This window comes from Cinclus cinclus, chromosome 14 (genome assembly GCF_963662255.1).
Source record: "Cinclus cinclus chromosome 14, bCinCin1.1, whole genome shotgun sequence".
Lineage (NCBI taxonomy): Eukaryota > Metazoa > Chordata > Aves > Passeriformes > Cinclidae > Cinclus > Cinclus cinclus.
Window position 1 is genome coordinate 12,024,026 of NC_085059.1, and position 21,640 is coordinate 12,045,665.

The window sequence follows — 21,640 nt, forward strand, 5'->3', positions numbered from 1 at the left end:
AAAAAAAATGTTAAGCAAAGTTTTCCTGAAATTCTGCAATTGTGGCAGCCAAATATAAAACAAACACCAAAGGCTGGCTTTGGGATCTTCTAAAATAAGAAAACAAATGCTGGAATCTCGGGGAGTGAGAGAATACTTTGGTGTTTCAGTCCTTCAGGAATGTTTACAGTTGTAAGAAACGGTCATTATTTCAGCCAAAGTAGCGGCAGGGTTACAGACAGGTACCTGTGGCTGTGAGGATGGAACCTGTGGAGCTGGCCTGGGTTAGTTTTTAACTTTCTGCCATGGTCATGATACTATCAATGGTGTGCTGCTGAGCACTTCGTTTAGAAGGAGCTGGCTTTGCCTCAGTGTGCTGGTGAGGTGGTTCTCAGGGTGAACATCAGTGGCAGAGAGGTACTGAGGGTCATCCCTGAGCATTAGTGCCGGGCCCTCTGTGCATGCTGTGGCCTCCTCACGTGATGCTCCAGGAATGCACTTTCCTTTGATTATTTTCCTTGACCCAGATCTCTTCCAAATATGGTCTCAGCTTAAACAAGTTTGTGTTCTTAGAGCTTGGGCATTTGCAGAATAAATTCTGGCTTCCAGCTAAGTGTGGCTGGCTGTATGGGGGAGTGGAGGCGGAGAGTAACCTAAAAATGCAAAAATAAAAGGGGCACAGCTGGACTCAAATTTGTCCCAAAATGTACATTTTGTACAACGTTTATACAATGCTAGGCAGGAAGATTTGTTTTCATAATTTTATCTAGATTGGAAGCAATTGTTTTTAAATAAATGACCATTAGTCTGAGTGACTGCCACCCAAACATTGCTTCTCTGAGACTTTTCATCTGAAAGAGATTTAAATATTTTCCTTTGGTCAAACTGACAGATACAAGACTGTTAAGCTGACCACCATAAGCAGAGGTAAATTAATTAACATCTTAGATCTTTTTCTAGTGAGCTAAGAAATTAATAACTTACTGCAGAGTGAGCATATGATTAAGTTATTTTACACTTTGGCCATCCTAAGTATGAAGTTCATCATCACAAACATTTCTCAAAATAATAAATACCCCATGGCAACTCTTCTGAAATGAATGGCCAAGCAAGGAAGGTATTACACTCAGAGTTAAGATTAAGGATCTTCGTTTAAACCTACATTTCCTCTGCCTGTGCATCTTAGCAAGGAAGTGAATTTGTAGAAATTATCAGTTCAGATAATTCAGAGTTAAATAGACAGGAGGTCGTGGCAGTTCCCATACTGAATTCTCCCTGTTTGCTCTGTGCTCTGGAGCCCAGGACTGGCGAGAAGCTCCTGTATTGGCAGAAGGAACTTGTGCTTTGAGGCCCTTCCTCTCCTTGAAAATGTGGATCCTTCCTCCAATGAGAGAGGAACAGAAATGGCACTTTGTGTTTTGGATGTGGGAAGGGACATTTCATTAAATCACTTATCTTACAGACAATTAATGTAATCATTTGGGTACTTCAAATGAGTTGGTCCTTTAGAGGAAGGAAAAGAGGAAGCAGATTCACAACTGGAGGAACACCTGTGCTTCAGGCCCTGGGAGCTGTGACAAAAGACACTGGCAGAGCAGTTTATCAGTGTTTGGTCCCTGTTGTTATTAGCACAGCTTCACACAAGAGGATAGGCTACCAGATGACAATTTAAACTCTCAGCTGGTGTGGGTTTACCTGGAGTTTGGTGCAGGGCAGTGAAACCAACACGGCCGTCACGGGGCCGTGGCCAGTTCCAGGTCAGATATTTAAATCTTGCTCTGCTCTACCAGCAACAGCCTTGACAACAGCTGGGTTCCAGCTTCACAGCTCGGGATGGAGCCTTTCGCTGCCTCGCACTGCACTTCCACTCCTCTAGGATCTGATGGCTTCTGTGCTGAGAGACCATTCCAACAATTTCTGCAGCAATCAGGAGGTTGAGCCCAGCCTGACTTCATAACATTCCAGATTAAAATATTGAAAATAACAGGACACTGGAAAGGTATCAAACAGAACCATTTTTCGTCGGTATTTCCAACAGGTGTTTGAACAGCAGAAAGATGAGCTTTGTAAATATACTGAATCATTTGCTAAATAAAGCTAAATAAACACTGCTTTTCCTTGCTGCTTTCTTATATTGCAAGTGAGGATTCCTGCATGCATTAGGAAGAAATTGCAAGAATACGAATCATCATCTTGGCAGGGTGTTTCACAGCAATTTTTGGCCTGAAGAGCTCCAAGTATTGTAGAAATGGAATAGTTTAGTGTTGGAGTACAGCAGTCTGCTCCTCAAACAACAGCAGGAGAGGAAAATATTTTTAAAAGCAGAATTAACCATTTGTGAAAGCTGCAGGTTCTTATTTCCTGGTCTTTTTTGCTTTTATTATCTAAAACATCATCTGAATAATACACAATATTTTTCAGGCTCCTCTGTGTGCCAGTCATTTAAGGACCAATATGGTCATTCAGATCCTGGACCAAGGGTGCTAATGAAGGGCTGGAATCTGTTATAGTCATTAACAAATGTGGATTAAAAAGTACATTGATGACAGCCCTCCACCAAGTGGGCAAAAGGCTGGATGGTGAAATGTGCCTGGCACTTAGAATTCATGTTTCTACGGCATCTTTTTTGGAAACAGCTGAAGTTGCAATTCCTTCAGTTGCTGTTCCTGCTTGCAGCTATGAAGTTGTGTTTATAAGCAGGTGCTACTGCATTACTGAACTCTTCAGAACATAGATAGATGAATCAAAGCAAAGTATTTAATAATCAGTCCCACACTGGTGCTGTAAGACACCGATGGTCCATGCTTGGACCCAACCCTGTGTGAGCCACGTGGAAACGGCCACTATTCCCACTGCAGTCAGCAGGGAGAGAGAATTAATGTAATACATCGTTCTAATAGCCCTGAAGCTGGATATTCAGTAACGGATTGCGGCGTGTGGTGGAGCGGAGGTGATGGAGTCACTGCCCCTGGAGGTGTCCGAGTAAAGACTGGATGTGGCACTCAGCCGCCACGGTTTGGTGACCCGAGGTCTTTTCCAAAATGAGCCTGTGATTCTGCGTGTAATTTTGACGCAGCAGACAGCGCTGCTCTAGCCGAACGGCAGCGATGGAAGCACCAGCAACGCTTACCCTCCGGCATTCGGGACGCGCCTCACCGCGCCCCGCCCGCCCCACAAAATGGCGGCGGCCGCGCGGCCCCGACCCCCGGCGGCGGGAGGGGCCTCACCGGCCCCGCCCCGCGCGCGCCCCCGCGGCGCGGCCCCGCTCGGGAGCGCGCCCCGCCTGCCCCACCGTCCGCGCCCGTCGCAGCGCCGCTCCCTCCCCTGCGCCCGTCCCCTCCCTGCAGCCGCCCGGCGCGGTGTGGGGAGGCGGCCGCTCCTCCCGCCGCCGCCGCCGCCGCCGTTCTGAGCTTCTCGGGTAGGTGCGGGTCGTGCCCGCGGGCCTCGGCCCCTGCTCCGCGCGGTGGGAGGCGGCGGGCGGGCAAGATGGAGCCGCGGCCGGTGGGGGAGGGGAGGGGAGCGGAGCGGAGCTCTCCTCTTCCCCCTCCGCTCCCTCCCCGCCGTTGATGGCGATCCTGCGGTCTTCTCGCCCCAGGGTGCGGTGCCCGGGTTCCGCGGGGCCGCGCGAAGGGAGCTGCGCCAACGCCGCCTGTCCCGCTGTCCCCGAGGACCGGGCCCCGGGCCGAGGGCCGGGCCCTGTCCGTGTCCCTGCGGGGGACACGGGACACGCGAGGCCACCCCCGGCCCGGTGTCCCCGGCTGCGGCCGAGTCGGAGGGAGGTGTGTGCCGCCCCTTTGTCCCCTCAGCCGGCCCTTAGCCGCTCCAGGTGGGGCTGGGCCGGGCCCTCCTGCTCTCCAGCCTCCCGCGGCCGGGAATTGCTCCTTCCGTTCAGCCCTCGCAGCACCCTCCGTGCGTGGGGCAGCTGTGTGTGCGGGGCTCTTTACTGAGAGCATATTCCTATTCGCGTGGGCCATCTGGATGTGCGCCTACCGCCTATGGATGCCTTTCCTGACACACCGAAGTAGCGGTTGCCTTTGCTCACCTGCGCACTGGGGTACCTGGAGAGCCTCGCTGTGTCCCTTCTGTGCTTCTTTGCGTTCTGACATAACGCGTGTCAGTGCTGTGTATTCTTGTTACGGATAGCTTAGCGCATTCTGGTTTATGCACAGTCCTTCTGGGGTAATTAATTAGCGAATAGTTGCAGCTTAAATTTGTGTGCAGTTCTCCCTGGATTAACAGTTACTTTGATCCATGTGATTTTTATTTGTGTAAAGTGGAAGGGTAGGAGGGGTACTCTGTTAAAACATTTCTTAAATTATGGTTTATTTCTATTTCAGTTTTCAGATGCCAGTTTCTCTTAGAATTTTGTGTGTGTGTGTGTGTGTCTGTACCTGTGCCTCACATTTTAGATGCAACCTTAAATTAGAAAAGTCCATGTTTTTTCTTGGCCATTGTTGAACAGTTTCAACAAAGTGGACTTTGTCTTTCTGCAGTCTCACACAAGGATGCTGCCATGGCTGTTTTTGGGTGTGTGGACAGGTGTCCCGAGCCTTCTGCACGGTCCTGGCACAGGGAAACACTGAAAATGCACATCAGGAAGGAGATGCTTGATCCATCTCTTAAGTTTGAAAGTCCTTTTGCGGTAGCAGGCTAGGGAAAGGAGAGGGTAGGTCAGAACACCCACTGAGATGAATGAGCACCTCTTACCTCTCCAGCTATTGTTTGAGACTGCAGCCCTGGGGAGAAGAGTGGGCGAGAACACCCACCGAGATGAATAAGCATCTCCAGCTCTTCAAAGCCCTTATTCTAGTCTATGGCAAGGACTGCTCCTTTCTATTTGGGAATAGCCCCTTAAGGTGAATATGCAATTCACAAACACTAATAATCCTTTCTTTATAAAGATCCACCTCTACCTGCTCCATCATTCATGTGCATATTTGGTTTGCCTTGAAGTTTGGTAATTGCAGAACCACAGAATAACGAGGGTGCAGTTTCACCAAACTCTCCTAAGCCAGTCTGTCTGGCCTAATGGCTGCCTCCAATTCCGTGCTGCTCCAACCCCAGCTCTGGGGTTTTTATTTGTCATGCCTGTCATCCACATGTCTGAAGTCCACTAAGACCATCTTTTTGAGATCTTGTTTTTTGGGGTTTTTTTTAAGCAACAGTAGCAGGCAGTGGGGTCAGTGGCAGCCAGTGGGTAATGTGGCTTAGGCTGACCCGGGGCTGTCTCTGTGCTAATGGAAATGTGGGTTTCTGTTACTCTCTTGCCCCCATGCCTACACACTGTTGCTTTTGCTTTCCTGTTGGATTAGTATTCACCTGGATGTGATCCCTGGTGTTGATTTGTCCTGCTTTTGCACAATAGTGTTGGCAGGAGTGGGAATGTGGGAGAAGAGGAAAGGGTGAGATTATCCTGTTCATAAAAAGGGTGGATTCAGACTGGTTTCTGTTGATTATGAAACCAAACTGTCAGTTGTGTCAGTGTGACTGGAGGTGCAGAGGTAATTAAATAATTGATACCATCTTCCTTAATTTTCGTGAAGCTGTCTTAAGCCTTTCAAGGTGTCTGTTCATCATCATCATACGTGATCTTAATTTTGGGGTGGAAAGAAGTCAGCTGACATCCTTGCTGATGTTAGCATCTAGTGAAACTCTGCCTTTCGATATGGCTTATTTGGTTTTTAGGGTTAGAAAGCCTAACAATTGTTTGCTTGGTTTTGCAATCAAAAAATAAATAATGAGTGAACCCTAAAAGTTCAGTTTACATTACACTTAGCCTAGTGGTGCTCGCCAACATCAACTCTTTGTGAGAGCCGCTGAGCTTTGTCTGTAATACAAAGCTGGTGCTTAGGCTTTGGAGAGCTTTTTTTCTCCTAGGGTGTCCGAGTCAAAAGGCTTGAACTAGACCGCACTCAGGTTGCAACTCCCTGGTGAGGAGTAGGAGGCACAGATGCTGGTGAGGGAATGTTCCCACTCTGCCTGGCACATCTGGCAAGGGGAATTTGAAGGGGGTGGGTGTTTCAGCTCCAAATAACTGTTCTCTTAACTTCTGTCATATAAGAAAATTACTCTGGTCACCAGGGGAAGGACCATACTTGTAAGTTGTATTGCTTGGGGAACTCTTAGTTTCTAAGAGTAATTGAGAAAGTTTTGGAAATGGTTTCTATGTTGTCTCTTGATTTGCAGTCTTATGTTGTCCTGTTGTAACTGTAGCAAGTCACTGCTGTAAAGAAATTATTTCTTACATTTTGGCAGTTTTAAATATGTTTTAACTGGTGCACATGGTGAGGAAAATCATATTATGCACCAGGTGTGGAAAGGGCTTCATAAGCACAGTATGGAAAAGCTGGTTATCAACCTTCATGAGTAGATAAGATTTCAACTGTAGGTTCAGGTGCTGCAGTATATGTTGTGCCACTGATAGAATTTCATACTTAGTATTTTAAAAATATTTACATTTATGTGAATACTGCAGGTAAGGTGCATCTTTGTGAAAGCAAGCAGTTTACAGGGTTTTAAAAACTGGGTAAGGCCCTACTTTAGCAAGAGTTAGTGTGTAGAAAAGGAGCTGACAATAAAAAGGGGCGTGTGAAAAAACACTTGATGGAATTAATTCTTCTCAGTGAATGATGAAAGGATTTCTCACACATGCTGTCCTAAGGAGAAGAACAGAACTGACACCGTGTTTCTCTTGTGGTCTTGAAAGGGAATATATTCCTCCTGCTGCTATTGCTGCTCAACCCCCCTGCAAAGCAAAGCAGTCCATGGAACTCAGCATAGAGCATCCTTTATGAGGGATTCTGAACAGAGCCGGGCCTGTGCTCCGCTCCCGTGACATTCAGTGGCAGCAGTGACCTTCAGAGAGCTGTGCACAAATGATGCTAGTGCTTGCTTGTGTTGTTAAGTAAAAGCACATACTTTATATCTGCTGGATGATGATGAAAATGTGCTGCTACAGCCCCACAGTCCCATCAATACTGTGGAAACTATTGCAAGCTCAGCGGTGAAAAACCTCAGGAAAACGAGTGGGTATTGTACATCAGCCCTTACTAAAAGCAAAATTGTCCCTGTTGGTGCGAGGAGTTTACCTTTCCTGGTATGCATCATTTGAGAAGCTGTATTATAGATGGACTTTGAGTTGTGTGCAGTTTTGCTGTGATTTGGTTGTGTTTTAGCAGAAGGCAGAGGCCCTTGCTGAGTCAGGTCTGTTCTGGCACTCACCAAGCCACACAAGGCAGGCTTGGGTGGGCGAGGGCAGAGCAGTTGCCTGCTGCTTGTGCTGGAGCTGATTATTCTGCTCAGTGCAGATAATGGGTCTCAGGCCCAGTACTCAGTATAAAATAACTACTGAGCAAGTGCCTGTTCTGGGGGCCTTGTGAACTTCTCTGCTTATGAAAGGTTTCATCTTGTTGACCCTGGCAGCTAAGTCATGCCCATGAAGAAGGCAAGATATGATGCTTGAAAGCCAAAGATGGCATCACATCACAGCTCAAGAGAATGTTTTTATGTAACGTGGCTCAAGTAGCTTTGATATTACAATTTTGTGTAGTGAACAGGTCATGAATGAGAATTTCCTGCAGGAGGAAAGCCTGGAGGGAGATATGGGCCATAACTACACCAGGAGCCTTAGCAGCTGTGAGCTAGAGCTATATGTTAAGCTGTATTTTAGGGATATTTAGGGATACAAGGAGGGGTCATGACCATGTTTAGACATCCTCCTGTAGCAAAGCTTTGTGGGTCCCAGCTGGATTGTCCTGTTTCTTCCTAGCAGTGGTGGAACTTCTGTGCTTTGTTGATGAGAAGCTGCCTCTTGTTTCCCAAAGCCAGCTTATTTAGTGCCTCCTTCCTTCCCCAGCATTTGTGTAGATATAAATTACCAGGCACTAAAAGATCTGTACAGAAAATCCTCCACAGTAATTTTCCAGCAAATCTTTTTGAAATATGACTAAATTTCCTTGTTGCAGTGTCTCAGCTGTTTGTTGATACAGAGATATTCAGCCAGTCAGTGAAATCAGTTTAAAAACTGATTTAAATAAACTTGCAAATATTTTTACGTGTCTATTTACAGATTTAAAACAAGAAAGTTCTATCTTGTTGGAAACTTTTTTGGAGGGTTTTATTCAAGAATGATTGCATACAAAGTTGTATGTGTTTAGCTATACAGTTTAGCTAGAGTGTAATTTTTAAATTGGCACGGCTTTGCATTTCGTACCAATTTTCTTTTATACTGTATATCTGCCTGCCAAGAAACCTGCTTCCACTCTACAGATAGACTCTCTTCATTCTTTCATTCCCTGCTGTAATGTGAACGAAGGAAGATTATGCTGGATATTCCATGTTAGGGTAATTAAACTTGATTACAGATTTCCTTTTGAAAACTTTTCAAAAAAAGTCTTCAATCAAAGATAGAAGAGGAACCTTGGCTACTACTTGAAATTTGCATGGTGTGATGAAAAATGGTGCAGGGGGAAATGCATTTAAAAAATCCTATTGGCAGTCTTCCACTGAAATGGGGGGGGGGGGGGGGTGTGTGTTAAACTTCTTCTAAAAAGAAATGTAAACAGTTAGTGATTTTTGCTGTCTTTCTTCATTCATCCATTCCACTGATGCTGGTTATTGCCAGATGGAAGGTGAAGTATTGTCAGCCAGGGCCTGAATGTGAAGTCAGCGTTTGTCAGTGGTATTGCAGTAGACACAAAGTACATGCATGTGGTGATGAAGCTCCATCATTTGTCAGCTACAGCAGAATATATTCATTGTCTAGGAGTACTTGTGATGGTTTTCCCCCAGAAAATGGATGGAAAAATCCCCCCAGGTGTAATGAGAAGAAGCAGAGAATAAGAAAGTAACACAGGAATGAGTGTGAGCCTGGTTGGTCTCATGAGAAATACCAAGAGGCCTCTGCTTTTATTCAGTGCCTCTCCTAGCTCTGGGGTGTTCCTTGGGTACTGGGCAGCTCAGCTGATCCTTCTTTGTGGCACTTGAGCTTGGAGCAGTTTTTTGGGGCCAAAGCCAGTATTCCTGTGTTTAAAATGAGTACTGAGACAAGAATGCTGCTGTCTACTCCAAGTGTCTTTAGTGGATCAACAAACAGCTGAGCAGCCTTTCAGAGCTGCAGGGTTTTACTCTCTCTGCAACAAAAGGACATTGTAGAACTCTCATGTTTGCAGTTACTTATCATGAAAAATCTCAGGTATTTTTTGTCATATTGCAGCCACTTTTCTAGTGGGGTTAAAGAAAGGTAACATTTTTTGACTCCTAATGGTAGAAAACCTTAAGCTTCTTTCTGTATTGCTGCACCGAAAAGTCTGTCTGGTCTCTTGACCTGAGTTTATTTCCTTTGTCCTTTGCTAAGTGCAGGCTTGCAAACTATTCTTACTTGTTTTGTTTGGACGTTAACAGCTGCAATAACAGTGGTTTCACTTTTGTTCTACTGTACCCCATGCAATGTACCAGGATTGTAGCACTGGGATTAGCTCTGCTAGAACATCTAATATTTAAACTATATTTCTATCATAATTTCACTATTTGACATAAACCCATATTCATATATTTGCACAAGAGTAATGTACACTGTAATGAGCCTTTGACAAGCCCCGGTAGATTGAGTGTTCCAATAGGGAATGTATCCTTTGTAATCAGGAGAAAAGAGCACAGGGATTTACTCCAGGGTAAATACACTGTGCTGTGTACTTTCGTCCTGGCTGGCAAGAAACATTCATAACTGCCAGATAAATTCAGTAATCAGTGATAGAGTTTAAATTGCATTGCTGTAGGTGATATTCCAGAGCTGTTGTAGGGAAAAGATAATAAATCTTCCAGACCTTATCTACTTGTGAAATTTGCCATGGGAAGACATTTTTGGTGTCTTAAGTATGGCTGTAAGACAGAAATACTCTGAAGGGTCAGATATTTGCTTAATTTTGTCTTCAGCGTGGCTAAATATTGCTGTTAGAGACTTTGAGTATTTGCAGCTTATTGAATTTGTAGAACCAGTATAGTTGAATGGAAGATATTATTGCTTTATTTCCCAGAGCTGTTGGCAATGCCAACAATATCAACATATCTCAGTCCTGGCATTGCTAGCAGTTTGTACTTGCTCTCCTAACTAGGACAGTAATGGCATTTCTGCAATCCAGCATTTTGTACTTCATTATAAATTCATTTCATCCCTCTGCTTTCCCAACTATGGCACCATTGTGTTGCCAAATGCCTTATGTGTTTCTTTCTTTGGCATTAATTGTGACATGAAATAAGAAAACTGATTAGCACTTTATTCTTTTGCTGCAGTTAAGCAAACAAAAAATTTCTAGAATCCTGTATCTACTATACCGAGAGAGTTACAACATACCTTTCTTTGGCTTACAGCTGAGTCACATATTAATCTTAGAGCTAGAATGATTAAGATTTAGATGAGATTTGGTTAAAAAGGTTTTGGAATCGTAGATGAACAAATATTGTAGGTCTTGGTTGCTGAAACACTGTTGTGCAGTTTTTTAACTTACTTGTTCCCTATTTATACCTATATGAATAATATCTTGTTTAAACTGTCCTTTTTAACTATGTGTAAAGGTTATTGTGCAGAACCTCAAGTGAAGACTCAATAAAACTCATTTTAAAGGTAATTGACTCACATCAATACTGTTTACTAAAAACAGACAAAGTAGTTTGGACTAATTTTATGAAACAGAGGTAGCCTTTGAAAGATTCTCTTTTGTGGAACGCTGCAGTATTACGATATATTGAATTGATATGTATTTCCCTCTCCTATTTTTGGTAGAAAATGATGCACCCTGTTGCCAGCAGTAATCCAGCTTTCTGTGGGACCGGCAAGAGCTCTTGCCTGAACGAAGACAATGTGAGGGCTGCGGATCAGTTTGACCTCTATGCCACACAGCAGAGCAAGTACAGCCACGCAGTCAGCCACAAACCCATTGCCTGCCAGAGACAAGATGCCTTGAACGACTCCCACTTACAGACCACAAGTGGCAGGAATTTAGAGACAAAAGATGAACTGAAGAAAAAGAAAAACCTCAACCGCTCCGGGAAACGTGGAAGGCCATCAGGGACCACGAAATCAGCAGGGTACCGAACCAGCACAGGTCGACCCCTGGGGACCACCAAAGCAGCTGGATTTAAGACAAGTCCAGGCAGACCCTTGGGTACAACTAAAGCAGCAGGATACAAAGTCAGCCCAGGCAGACCTCCAGGTAGCATTAAAGCTCTATCACGGCTTGCAAATCTAAATTATACTTGTGGCAGTGCAGCTTTTCCTTACCCTATGGTGCATAACAGAGGAGTCCATGCTGCTGGTGAAACTAGCAGCAAAGTCAAACAGCCTAATGAATGAAGGGAGGGAATGAGTAACTGCTTACTAATCTGCTTTATGCTGGTTTTGGGCATGTTTCTTTAGTTTTCTTGTAATGTTTGCTTAAGCCTGAGCTTCTAGATTTTATTTCAGTAATGCCATAATCTATGGGTGCAATTAATAACATTTACAGAATGTTGAGAAGGCTTTGGTTTAATGAGGCTTCTGTTGATTTTAAATCATAATTTATAAGGAAGTCTAAAATGATACATAATGCCTTGGTGTCTATACTTAAGTAATGTCCATACCCCTAGTTTTACGTTCAATTTCTCATAAATCTAGATGTGTGATTATGCATTAAAAAATTGAAATAAGGAGGACAGAAATTAGCTGATTGATGGTTCATGATGTGGCCTGTCCAACAATAAGCAACTTAGCCAGCTAAGTTATTACTTAGTATCAAAAACTGATAAACAAAGTGGCAAGCCACATTTTCCACTTCTGCAGGACCTTCTACAGACCTCAGATAGATTTAATATAGTCTTACAAACTTTAAAAAAAAACAAACAACAACAACAGCCTTTTTTTTCTAAAGTGATTTCCAGTGGCTATTATTTCTGGAGTTGTAGCATTAAGTGAATTTCAACTAATGCTCCAAAAATATTTTGGAAGATACTAAAGAAACCTGAGCATTTGTACAGTGTGTCACAGCTTCAGAGCACCTTACAAAGACAAGTTAGTTTGCCTTTAGGTGAGAGCTCTTCTTTTAGTTACACTATTACAGGATTCTGCTGTGTAATTTTGAAATGCCTAATAGTACATATACCAAACCACAAATAATTCTTTGCCATTTGAAATATTTTATAAGAAATTAAGTACTGTTCATTCTAGTTAGCTACTTGATTAATATTAAACAGTATGTTCTTAAATCTGTAAATAGGTATTTGTGCTGGCTTTTGCCTTTCAAATCTGTGCTTAGATGGTGACAGTTTAATAGCTTTTAAAGTAATAACCTATAATGTTTACAAATTAAACTTTTTAAATAGACACTGTTGCCAATTTTTAGACTCAGTTTTGCCAGATATTCCTGGAAATAGTTATTTCATTCTTAGACATTTATACTATATTTAAGTTATGGAAGCTTATATATCTACCAAAGGACACAATTTTCATGATTTATAAAAGCAAACTGTATAGCTGATGCAAACAGGAAGCAGTTTACTGCACTGTTAGATCCCAGATACAGAGCATTTCATCTATGCATGCAAGCTGGAAAAAATGTTTTTGGTTAACTATAAAAACCTTTCTTGACTCAAACTAAAACCTCCCCTCCTCCCAGAAGAAATGTTCTTTTTCAACTGGGTGTGTGTAATTTTTTTTTTTAAGTGTGGGAGAATGTGTGTGTGAGTGTATAATCCAGACTTCAAAAGAAAAAAAAAAAAATCAGTCCTCAGTGTTGCATAGTGTTTGTTCTAAATTAATTTTACTGAAACTAATTTTTTTTTTTAATCTGGAAGAAAGTTTACTTAAGTCATTTCACATATAAAATGACTTTATGATAAATTGAAATACTTGGGGAGGGGGAATATGTAGAGTTTGCAGATTTGGGGGAGAATAAAATTTGGGTTAATTGGGCCTATGCTGAATGGGTAATGATGATGAGTCGTTTTTGTTAACATAAATGCTATTCTGGCCTGCTGTCATTTTGACTAGACCTCTTGATTTCAGTGATGACAAGAAACAGATGTCATGTTTCATACCTTTTTTATCAGGAAAAAAGCAGCAAGCCTTCAGGTGTTCCAGTGATGCCTAACACATACTGAGCTGGACTTTTGCTGTACTTTACAATAGGTGTGTTGAATTGGTTTGGGGGAACTGTGTATGCACTGGCAACTAAGACAATGAACCTCAACTTATACTGGATGGCTCCTTAGTCAATAGATGAACTAATGGCAGCTAAATTGCTATTAAGGAATAGTTTCTTCATGCTGAAGCTCTGAAATCCAGTTGTACGTTCTGTTCCTCAACAAACTCGCAAGTCTGAAATTTAGCAGTCTCTCTCAGAAGATGTAACTTCTGACACATGCAAAATGCTAACGTGAGTTCATTCACCCTCAGGATCTCTGTTGTATTGGCTGTTTTTAATCAGATAATTTTTCAACAAAAGACTGCTTTAAGTTCTTTCCCGAACTCAGCTGGGCAAGCAGTCCTCTTCAGCTGAATTTGTAACTGCAAGAGTGTCACACCTCGCTGGCAAGGAATGTGTTGCATGTCACCACTGTACCTTGGAGAAACTCCAGTCCTTACCTCCTGTTGATCCTGTTTGCTCCTGTCCATTCCTCACTTGTGCATCCACTCAGTGGTGCTGTGCTGTGTGTCAGGAGATAATGCAGATGTGTTGCTGTTCTGCTAGTATAATTTGTATTCAAGTATGCTGATAAAATAATGAAATCACCTAAGCAATTTATGTTCATTACAGTGTTTATTAATTATATCAGATGAAGTATAATCCCAGTAAAAGCTAATTAATGTTGTCAGTTTTGAAACGATGAGTATCAGATATAAAAGTGTTCAGAGAACCTGCAGTGCGCTGCTTGGCACTCTGGATTTAGGAAGGAGACCAGAAGTGCACTGCTGGCATTTCCTCATTCTGCTTTATTTTATATCTGACTAGAGTTCTCTGGTGCCGTGCAGTGAGGGGGGGAAAAAGAAGAGGATATTCAAAGTGACTAGAAATGGAACTTTCAAGTACTTCGTTCTTCCTATGTATACTCTGCAGAATACATTGTGCTTTTTTCAACACTTCTTTCCATAAGACTCACTGAAACAGCATGTTAATGCCTGAACTTTAATTATTAGTACCAATGGGAAAACTGGCATTTCCCCCCCATAGTATGAAAACATTACTTGTAAGGTAAATTGCTTATTTTATATCATATATCATAATTCAGCTATTCATAAGCTAAGATCACTGTTGTGTATTAACACTGTTCAGAAGACCAACATGTCAAGTTTAGGTTTTAATAATTTCTTTTAATTATCAAGTTTCTAATGTCTTATTTATCCATAAATGAAATGTATTAGCTTGCTGTTATTCCTTAATGTTGCTATAAAGTTCACTGTTTAAGATACATATAGTAACTACTATCCATTTTCTTATTAAATTTACCTAATCTTTAAAACCAAATAATTTTGCTACTATAAAGTCTTGCACTGGACAGATTCAAGATGCTAACACCATATTTTGGCAGAAAAAAATCAGATAGCATCAGAAGCAGCTGACTTTGATATCAAAGATGGTATTTTTAAAGTCAGCACTTAGCTTTGTCATTAAAGCGATGTTCTTTATATCTTGGATTTAGTTTAAAGTAATCAAATTAACTACAGCCATTAAAGATTTCTCTTCTGAATGAATATATTTTCATTTTGTCTGAAGGATCTTAATGTTCAGTCAGGACAAAACCAAGCCTTGTTAGTGAAAAGTGACGTATCTGTGAAGAGAATTACCTGGAACTACAATGCACCGAGTAATTCAGATGAAAATTTAACTCCCTCCCCCATTCTGAAGAGCTTTAAAAGGCAGAGCAATGTGAAGTCATTTGTGCAATGGTTTCATTAGCTGTGACTCTGCTGTTCTTTGTTATATGTATAATAATGTGTCACGCTATCCTTAGAGTTGACAGTTAAAACAGCTGATAACAATCATGAATACTTGGAACTGCAAACTTCATTTCTGATTACAAAAAGTTTATTCTTCTCTATTTTAATGCATATATTTTAACACCGCTAAATATATTTATTACTTTAGTAGAAACTAGACCTTTCTCCTTGTGGCTTTTTTTCGAAATAGAACCTTTATTCTGAAATTTGAACCACTTTCTGTTCTTTCAATCTTTCATCATTTGCTTTTCCACAGGTTTACTTTGGGTTAACAGTAATCTGTTAAATAACTAGTATCAGCACCCTGTCCTCTGCTGTAAAAAGCCTGATTAGATACTGTGTATGTTTTTATGTCCATGAACTTGAGCTACTCGTGTGCAATTATGTGTATGGGAATGGAGTAGTGTTCATGATCTGTATTTACATCATCATATGGATGTATATTTATTAATAAAGTTAATACTTTAAAACTTAACTATTTTTCACCTTTTTTTTTAAATATCTTATAAATTCTGGCTAAAGATGCCAGTTGACAGCGTTACCTGCTTGTTTACAGGCACGTTACATATATTTGCATTAAGGCAAAAAGACACTATGAGTTGTAAGGTGTCAAGAGATAGAGGAAGGTTGCTTATTTTTTAATGAATTGAAAACAGTGTGACAGCAACTTAATTGTTCTTGTCCTTTCACTCAAATAGGAGAAGAGGGGAGGAAAGGAGCTATAACCCTGTATGGATAAATAGTCAACTGCTGACCTGTTCCTCTGTTGCACATGGAAATAAATTTGAAAGTACTCTATAAATAAAGTTTTCATGGAACGATGGTTGTAATTCATTATTCTGTGATGAATAAGACGTATTTATCCCTGTATTCCAGGAAGATTCCAATTTTTCTGTGTTGGTAAGATGTACTCTACCATTCAACACTTCTAAATTTTTTTCTCTTTACTGAAGTTTTTCAATAATTTTGGGGAAGAACAGGCAGTCCAGACTCCCAGGCCTGCATCCTCTGCTTGCTCTCCAGCATCCTTTGTTTTCTTTTCTGTAAACTTTCAGAGGCCTTGAATACTTGAATACATCTGGAGTTGTAACATTCCAAATGTCAGTTGCTGTTATTTTGCAGACTTTTTGAATTTACCTGAAAAGGAAATTTGATTGTTTGGTTGTGTTTTTGTTGGTTGGCCATTCTGATAATTCTAAATATTTGGCTTTCAAGGTGACTGGATATGTTGAGAACAGAGTTCAGCAGCAGTCTGCTACATACTGGTCTAAAAATCTCAGTTCCTGGACATGATTGCATGAGCAACATGCATTATTATATTTGTTCTGAGGAAACCCTAAGATCTCCTCAGATTAAGAAACCTTAATTAGATATTATATCAGTCATAAATTGTATCAAACAAGAATACAGCCTTTTCAGATATGTTGGGAAGGTGCTTGACTGCTTCCATGGCTGCTGTGTTCTCTGCCATGAAATGAATGGAAGGATGGAAGTTGCAGGGAGTCTGTGCCTCAGTACACAGCTGGTCTGTGAGGCCAGGTGTGGTTTCTGATGACAGGGCCAGTTCAGGATTTATTCATGCTGGCAGACTAGCACTGTTGGGAGTATCAGCTACACAAGCTGCACATCTTCAAGGAGTCTTTAAAGTGGTTCTGTCTTTCATAACCTCAGTTACATGTATGGTGAGACACCAGGGCTTGTTTTGGGGCTGGACTGGCACTTCTGTGTTTCTCTACCTCCTTGGTGTGAGCTCTTTAAGTAGCACAAAGAGTACCTGTCAAACATGGATTACTTACAGTCACCATAAAAAACCTGTGGCATTTTGATTTGTGTTACAGCAGGAAGGACATTATGTTAGGACTAAATTCACAGTAAGAAACTGTTTTCAAGTTGAAAATGCTGTTTTGACTAAACTCAAACATAAGGAGAAGGGCAAATGGGGCAGCTTGCTCTTTGCTGTCTGCACCAGTTTGGATTCCCTTTGTGTTTTTTCTTTCAGGCTTGCTCTGTATCAGCCGATCTAATTAAATGTTTTCCCTCTATGTGCAAACTTCATGTTTTCTATTTTTAGACTATAATGTCCTCATTAGTGCTTTTGCAAATCAAACTTGGAAAGAAAAAGCTTCAAGTGAGAAAATGTGTGCTGTAAGGAATGACACAGTTGGGGAAGTACACCTGTGTAAAAGCAAAAAATACAATTTTTGTAATAAATTACCCCTATCTTCATTTATACATATGGACTTGATTTTTCCTGCCATTTTTCAGTGTGCATGTTTCATGCTCCCCTCGGTCATAACTATCAGTTTTTGACAGATGCAGAGTTTTGGCAAAATCTCATTGCGCACTGCTGGCAGTTTTGAGGAAGCATGTTAAAAAAAATGTATCAGCACTTGAAGTAATGTGTTCATTTTCAAAATGCCCCAGATACTCTTGAGGCTTCCCTATTAAACTGAAATAAAGTAAAAAACTAATTCTGCAACAGGAAAAATATAATTTCCTAAAAAGGAATATGGGAGTATTTACCTTGTTTTTCTGCTTCGGAGCTGCGGTTGATAAGTTCGATGGACAAGAACCCTTCTGTTTAGTTTTAAATACCCGCCTTCAGTTTGCCGCATTTTACCCTTACCCCAGCCTGCTGTAGGTTAGTGTGCGAAAAACTCCCAGCCGTGACCGTGCTTCCCTAAGGAGGGTGGAAGTAGGCAAATGCTTCGCCAGGCAGCTGCGGCTGTGAGGAAGTGCTGGGGCTGCAAAACTGGCTTGTAACAGAACAGGCTTTGGGCTGAGTTACGGGGTGCTTTATGTGTTCTCAGTCACTGCTCAGTCACAGCAGCCTGCCGAAGCCGTGGGATGACATTTGCCTCGTTGCAAGAATTTCCGACCTGAACTAATTTAAATCAACAGTGAAACGCCTCCGGCAGCATCAGCAGCCCCACACCCGGCCCGGCCAGCGGCTCCGGTCACACCGTGCGGGCTCAGCCCTGCCAGGCGGGGTCACGGAATCGTAGGATGGGCTGGGTTTGAAGGGACCTTAAAGAACATCTTGTTCCACACCCCTGCCACGGGCACGGACACCTTGCACTATCCCAAGTTGCTCTAAGCCACATCCAAACTGGCCTCGAACAATGCAGAGATGGGGCAGCCACAGCTTCTCTGGGCAACCTGTGCCAGGGCCTCATCATCCTCACAGTAAAATTTTTCTTAAAATAATTCTAATAAAGAATTTTTTTTCCTAATATCTAATCTAAGCCATTCTCCCTTGTTCTGGCACAACACGCGCGTGTAAAGTCTTGTCCCATCCTTCCTGTAAATTCCCTTCAGGTACTGGGAAGCCGTAACTAGGTCACCCGAAGCCTTCTCTTCTTCAGGCTGAACACTCCCAATTCGGAGTTCAGCGGGGCCGCGAGAAATACTCGGTTAAACCCAGCCGCTTCGTACCCAACACAAACAGAACTCAGCCCGCCTCCGCGCAGGCCCGTCCCACGACCGCCACCCTCACGCCCTGAGCGCTCTTCCCACGGAAATAGGAACGGCAGCGGAACTGGAAGTGTCCCGGGGATCCGGCGGAAGCGGTCGTTGTCCCGGGAGACGCGGCGGCGGCGGCCGGGGCCGCGGGTGAGGATGCGGCGGCTGCTGTTGGCGCTGGCCTGGCTCGGTGCGACCCTTCCCGCAGGTGCGGCCGGGGGGGCTCCGGGTGCGCGGTCGCGGAGCGGGCGGGGCGCGGAGCTGACACCTCCTTCGGTCCCCGCAGGGGCGGCGGAGCGGAGCGCAGGCGGCCCCGAGCCGGTGCGGTACCGCACGGCCGAGATGGCGGACGCGATGCTGGGCAGCGGGGCCCTGGCCGAGCAGCCCGTGGTGCTGTCGGCGGTGCCGGCCGAGGCGAGCGGCGGCCCGGCGGGGGCTTGCGATGGGGCGGCCGCGGGCGATGCGCGCGGGCCGGCGGGGAGCGGCCCCGCGGCCTCCCAGGCCCGGGAGCAGCCCGTGCTGGAGCCCGTGCTGCCCGCGCCCGCTGAGGAGCAGAACGGCACCGACAGCGCCAAGGCTCCCAAAGTGAACTGCGAGGAGAGGAACACGACGAGCGTCGACCGCTTCACGCTGCAGATCCTGAACGTGTCCCAGGTACGCGGCTGGGCCGCTCACTGCCCGATGTTGGTGTGAACGCGTGAGGGTGCCCAGTCAGCCTGTTGCTTTCTGACTGAGTGAATTTTCTTGTGTAACGTCCTCGGTTCTACCGAAGAAAATATAGGACAAAGGAGGCTTTTTGGGCCATTCTGAGCAGGAAGAAAACGGAGTTACAGCTTGCTTCATGTGCCTCTGTTTATTATCTGTGTGCCTGCAGGGTACTGCCAGCTTTCCTGCTCTTTGCACTGGTCTTTCTCTTGGAAATTGTTAATGATCGTTAGTGCCAGCTCATTTCTTGTAACAGTTATGTGTATGTATATTTTTAAGTAATAAACTTCTAAAACAACCTTTTAGAAAGGATTATAAACAATTCTCTACCTGTTTTAAAAGGTGCTGCTGCTTGATCATTATATTGCCAAGTATCTAATATTGATTGCTGAATGCTGCATCCCTACACAGAATTTAACTCTGTTAAATATGTCACTGTCCGTGTTTGTTCTCATGCTTTCTCCAAGGACCTGATGGAGTTCCTGAACCCAAATAGCAGTGACTGTACATTGGTCCTGTTCTACACACCGTGGTGCCGCTTTTCTGCCAGTCTGGCACCTCATTTTAACTCTTTGCCCCGAGCATTTCCAACTCTTCGCTTCCTGGCACTGGACGCATCCCAGCACAGCAGGTAACTCACGCTCCCTGTGCTCTAGCTGCAGTTTATTTCTGTTACCTTTGAGTTTTAAGAATGGGAGTGGCTTTATTTATTTATTTTATTTTTACAATTTTATTTAGTGAAACTGACACTTTTGGTATTGTGACTGTATTTCTTCCCCCAGATGATGTCATTTCCTTCATGCTTTGTTTTTTCTTTATGTAGTTTATCAACTAGATTTGGAACTGTGGCTGTACCAAATATCCTCCTTTTCCAAGGTGCTAAACCTATGGCTAGATTTAATCATACAGACAGAACGCTGGAAACCCTGAAAGACTTCATCTTTAACCAGACAGGTGTGTAAATCAGCCCTGGTTTGTCAGTGGGACAAACAGTGGAACAGGCTGGCTTCAAGGTTCAAATTTGGCTTTCCTGTCCCTGTGTGTGTTCTTTAAAATCAATGTCATAAAGACCCTGAGAGGACCCAGCAGAGGTTCATTTAATCAATTGTTGCCGTGAGCTGGATTTCAGCCTGTGCTGAGAGCAGAAACTCAGCTCTTTGGGCTGCTGTCACAGAAGAGGGGGAACAGTGGGTAGCTAGAGAGGGTGCCAGAAGGATGGAGCATATCTTCCTGCCCAAAGATTTAATTGAGAATGAAATAAATTAAACTCTCTTTGCCACCCAGCTAGCTCTCTTCTAATCCACTCTGAAGTGCTGTGTGGATCTGCATTTCCAGAAGTGCACAAAAATGGGATTCCTGAAAAGACTCTAAATTAAATTTCCATGCGTTGAAAAACCCCCACAACTTAGCCAAGGCTGTACTGTGGGAGGACAGGATAGACCTTCTCCTGTTATGCAAATACACATAAAAATCACTAAGTTTTTATATAAGTAAGTCAGGTGTATGCGTTATATAAGTAAATGGGTATATGTTGATGTACAAAGGCCATCTCACCAAAATTTTAAGCCTACCTGTCTTTGAGCCTTAGTCTGAGAGCAGGAACAAAGCTCCAGATAGAACTAGCTTCTCAATTTAGTGATTACGATGCTGTGCTTTGTTTTTTAGGGATAGAAGCTAAAAGTGATGTGGCTGTGACAGAGGAAGACTGGGAAGGGCCCTTGCCAAGTGTTCTGACGAAGGGCATAGACTGGCTGCTCCTGTTCTCTGTGCTCTTCCTGGCTGGCTTTGTCATGTATGCCACCGTTCGAACCGAAAGCATTCGGTGGCTCATCCCGGGACAAGAGCATGAACATCAGGAATAACCTCAGGTGTTCCAACAGGGACAAAAATTTCCACTTATTGGTAAAGTGGGAATTTCTATGGAATAAGAATGAACTGTTGAATTTGTTGGCTGTATTTATAATAATGACTAAAAATTGGCTTTATTTATCAACTGCTGCATCTGTAACAAGCACATTTGTGGTGATTACAGTGGTAAGTAAACAAGTATGAAAAAACATGAACTAAAGTTTTTATTAAGCTGCTCTGATTGACTTCTTAATGGAATTTGATGTAATTAGTAGTACAGTTCTAATATGTAGATCAGGGAAGATTTTTACAGCACATGGGTCTGTACGTGCTGTGTACGTGCTTGCATGGCACTGCAAGGAAAGCACTAGTGAGGGGAGGTGCTGGTACATTAGTTTCACTGTCCATAAAATGAATTACGAAGATGTTTTGAATGATTTTTCACTCCCATGGAGGTTCCCACCTCTGGCACTGGAGTTCAGTGCTGGTTTTCTCATTCTCTTTGCTCTGAGTTTTGACTTATTAGCAATTTTTTATGAGATTTAGAGGCACTTCCCAAGCTCACCTCACTATTTCTGTGTGTGTATGTAACTTATTTACCACATTTCTCTTGGATGAAATTGTATTAATTGTCCTTTACAAAAAAATAAATAAGGTTTTCAGTGTAACCTTTCAAGT

General features: G+C 43.1%; 2 protein-coding genes across 4 annotated transcripts; both read left to right on the top strand.

The window, feature by feature from the left end:
* The first annotated feature begins 3,328 nt into the window (after positions 1–3,328).
* C14H5orf24 (chromosome 14 C5orf24 homolog) lies at positions 3,329–15,422 on the top strand. Of its 3 annotated transcripts, XM_062502214.1 has the most exons (4): positions 3,329–3,397; positions 10,760–11,189; positions 13,060–13,138; positions 13,962–15,422. In XM_062502214.1, the coding sequence occupies exons 2-3, from the start codon at positions 10,763–10,765 to the stop codon at positions 13,098–13,100; spliced, it is 468 nt and encodes a 155-aa protein (XP_062358198.1). In that variant the 5' UTR covers positions 3,329–3,397; positions 10,760–10,762; the 3' UTR covers positions 13,101–13,138; positions 13,962–15,422. The 3 variants fall into 3 exon arrangements, with proteins under 3 accessions (XP_062358198.1, XP_062358197.1, XP_062358196.1); XM_062502213.1 differs by having other exon boundaries at positions 13,060–15,422; XM_062502212.1 differs by lacking the exons at positions 13,060–13,138; positions 13,962–15,422 and having other exon boundaries at positions 10,760–12,727.
* Positions 15,423–18,540: 3,118 nt separating this feature from the next.
* On the top strand, positions 18,541–21,619 carry TXNDC15 (thioredoxin domain containing 15). The gene is made up of 5 exons (XM_062502154.1): positions 18,541–18,617; positions 18,696–19,063; positions 19,582–19,745; positions 19,938–20,068; positions 20,780–21,619. Exons 1-5 carry the CDS (start codon positions 18,566–18,568, stop codon positions 20,974–20,976), a joined length of 912 nt encoding a protein of 303 aa, XP_062358138.1. The 5' UTR covers positions 18,541–18,565; the 3' UTR covers positions 20,977–21,619.
* The last annotated feature ends 21 nt before the right edge of the window (positions 21,620–21,640 follow it).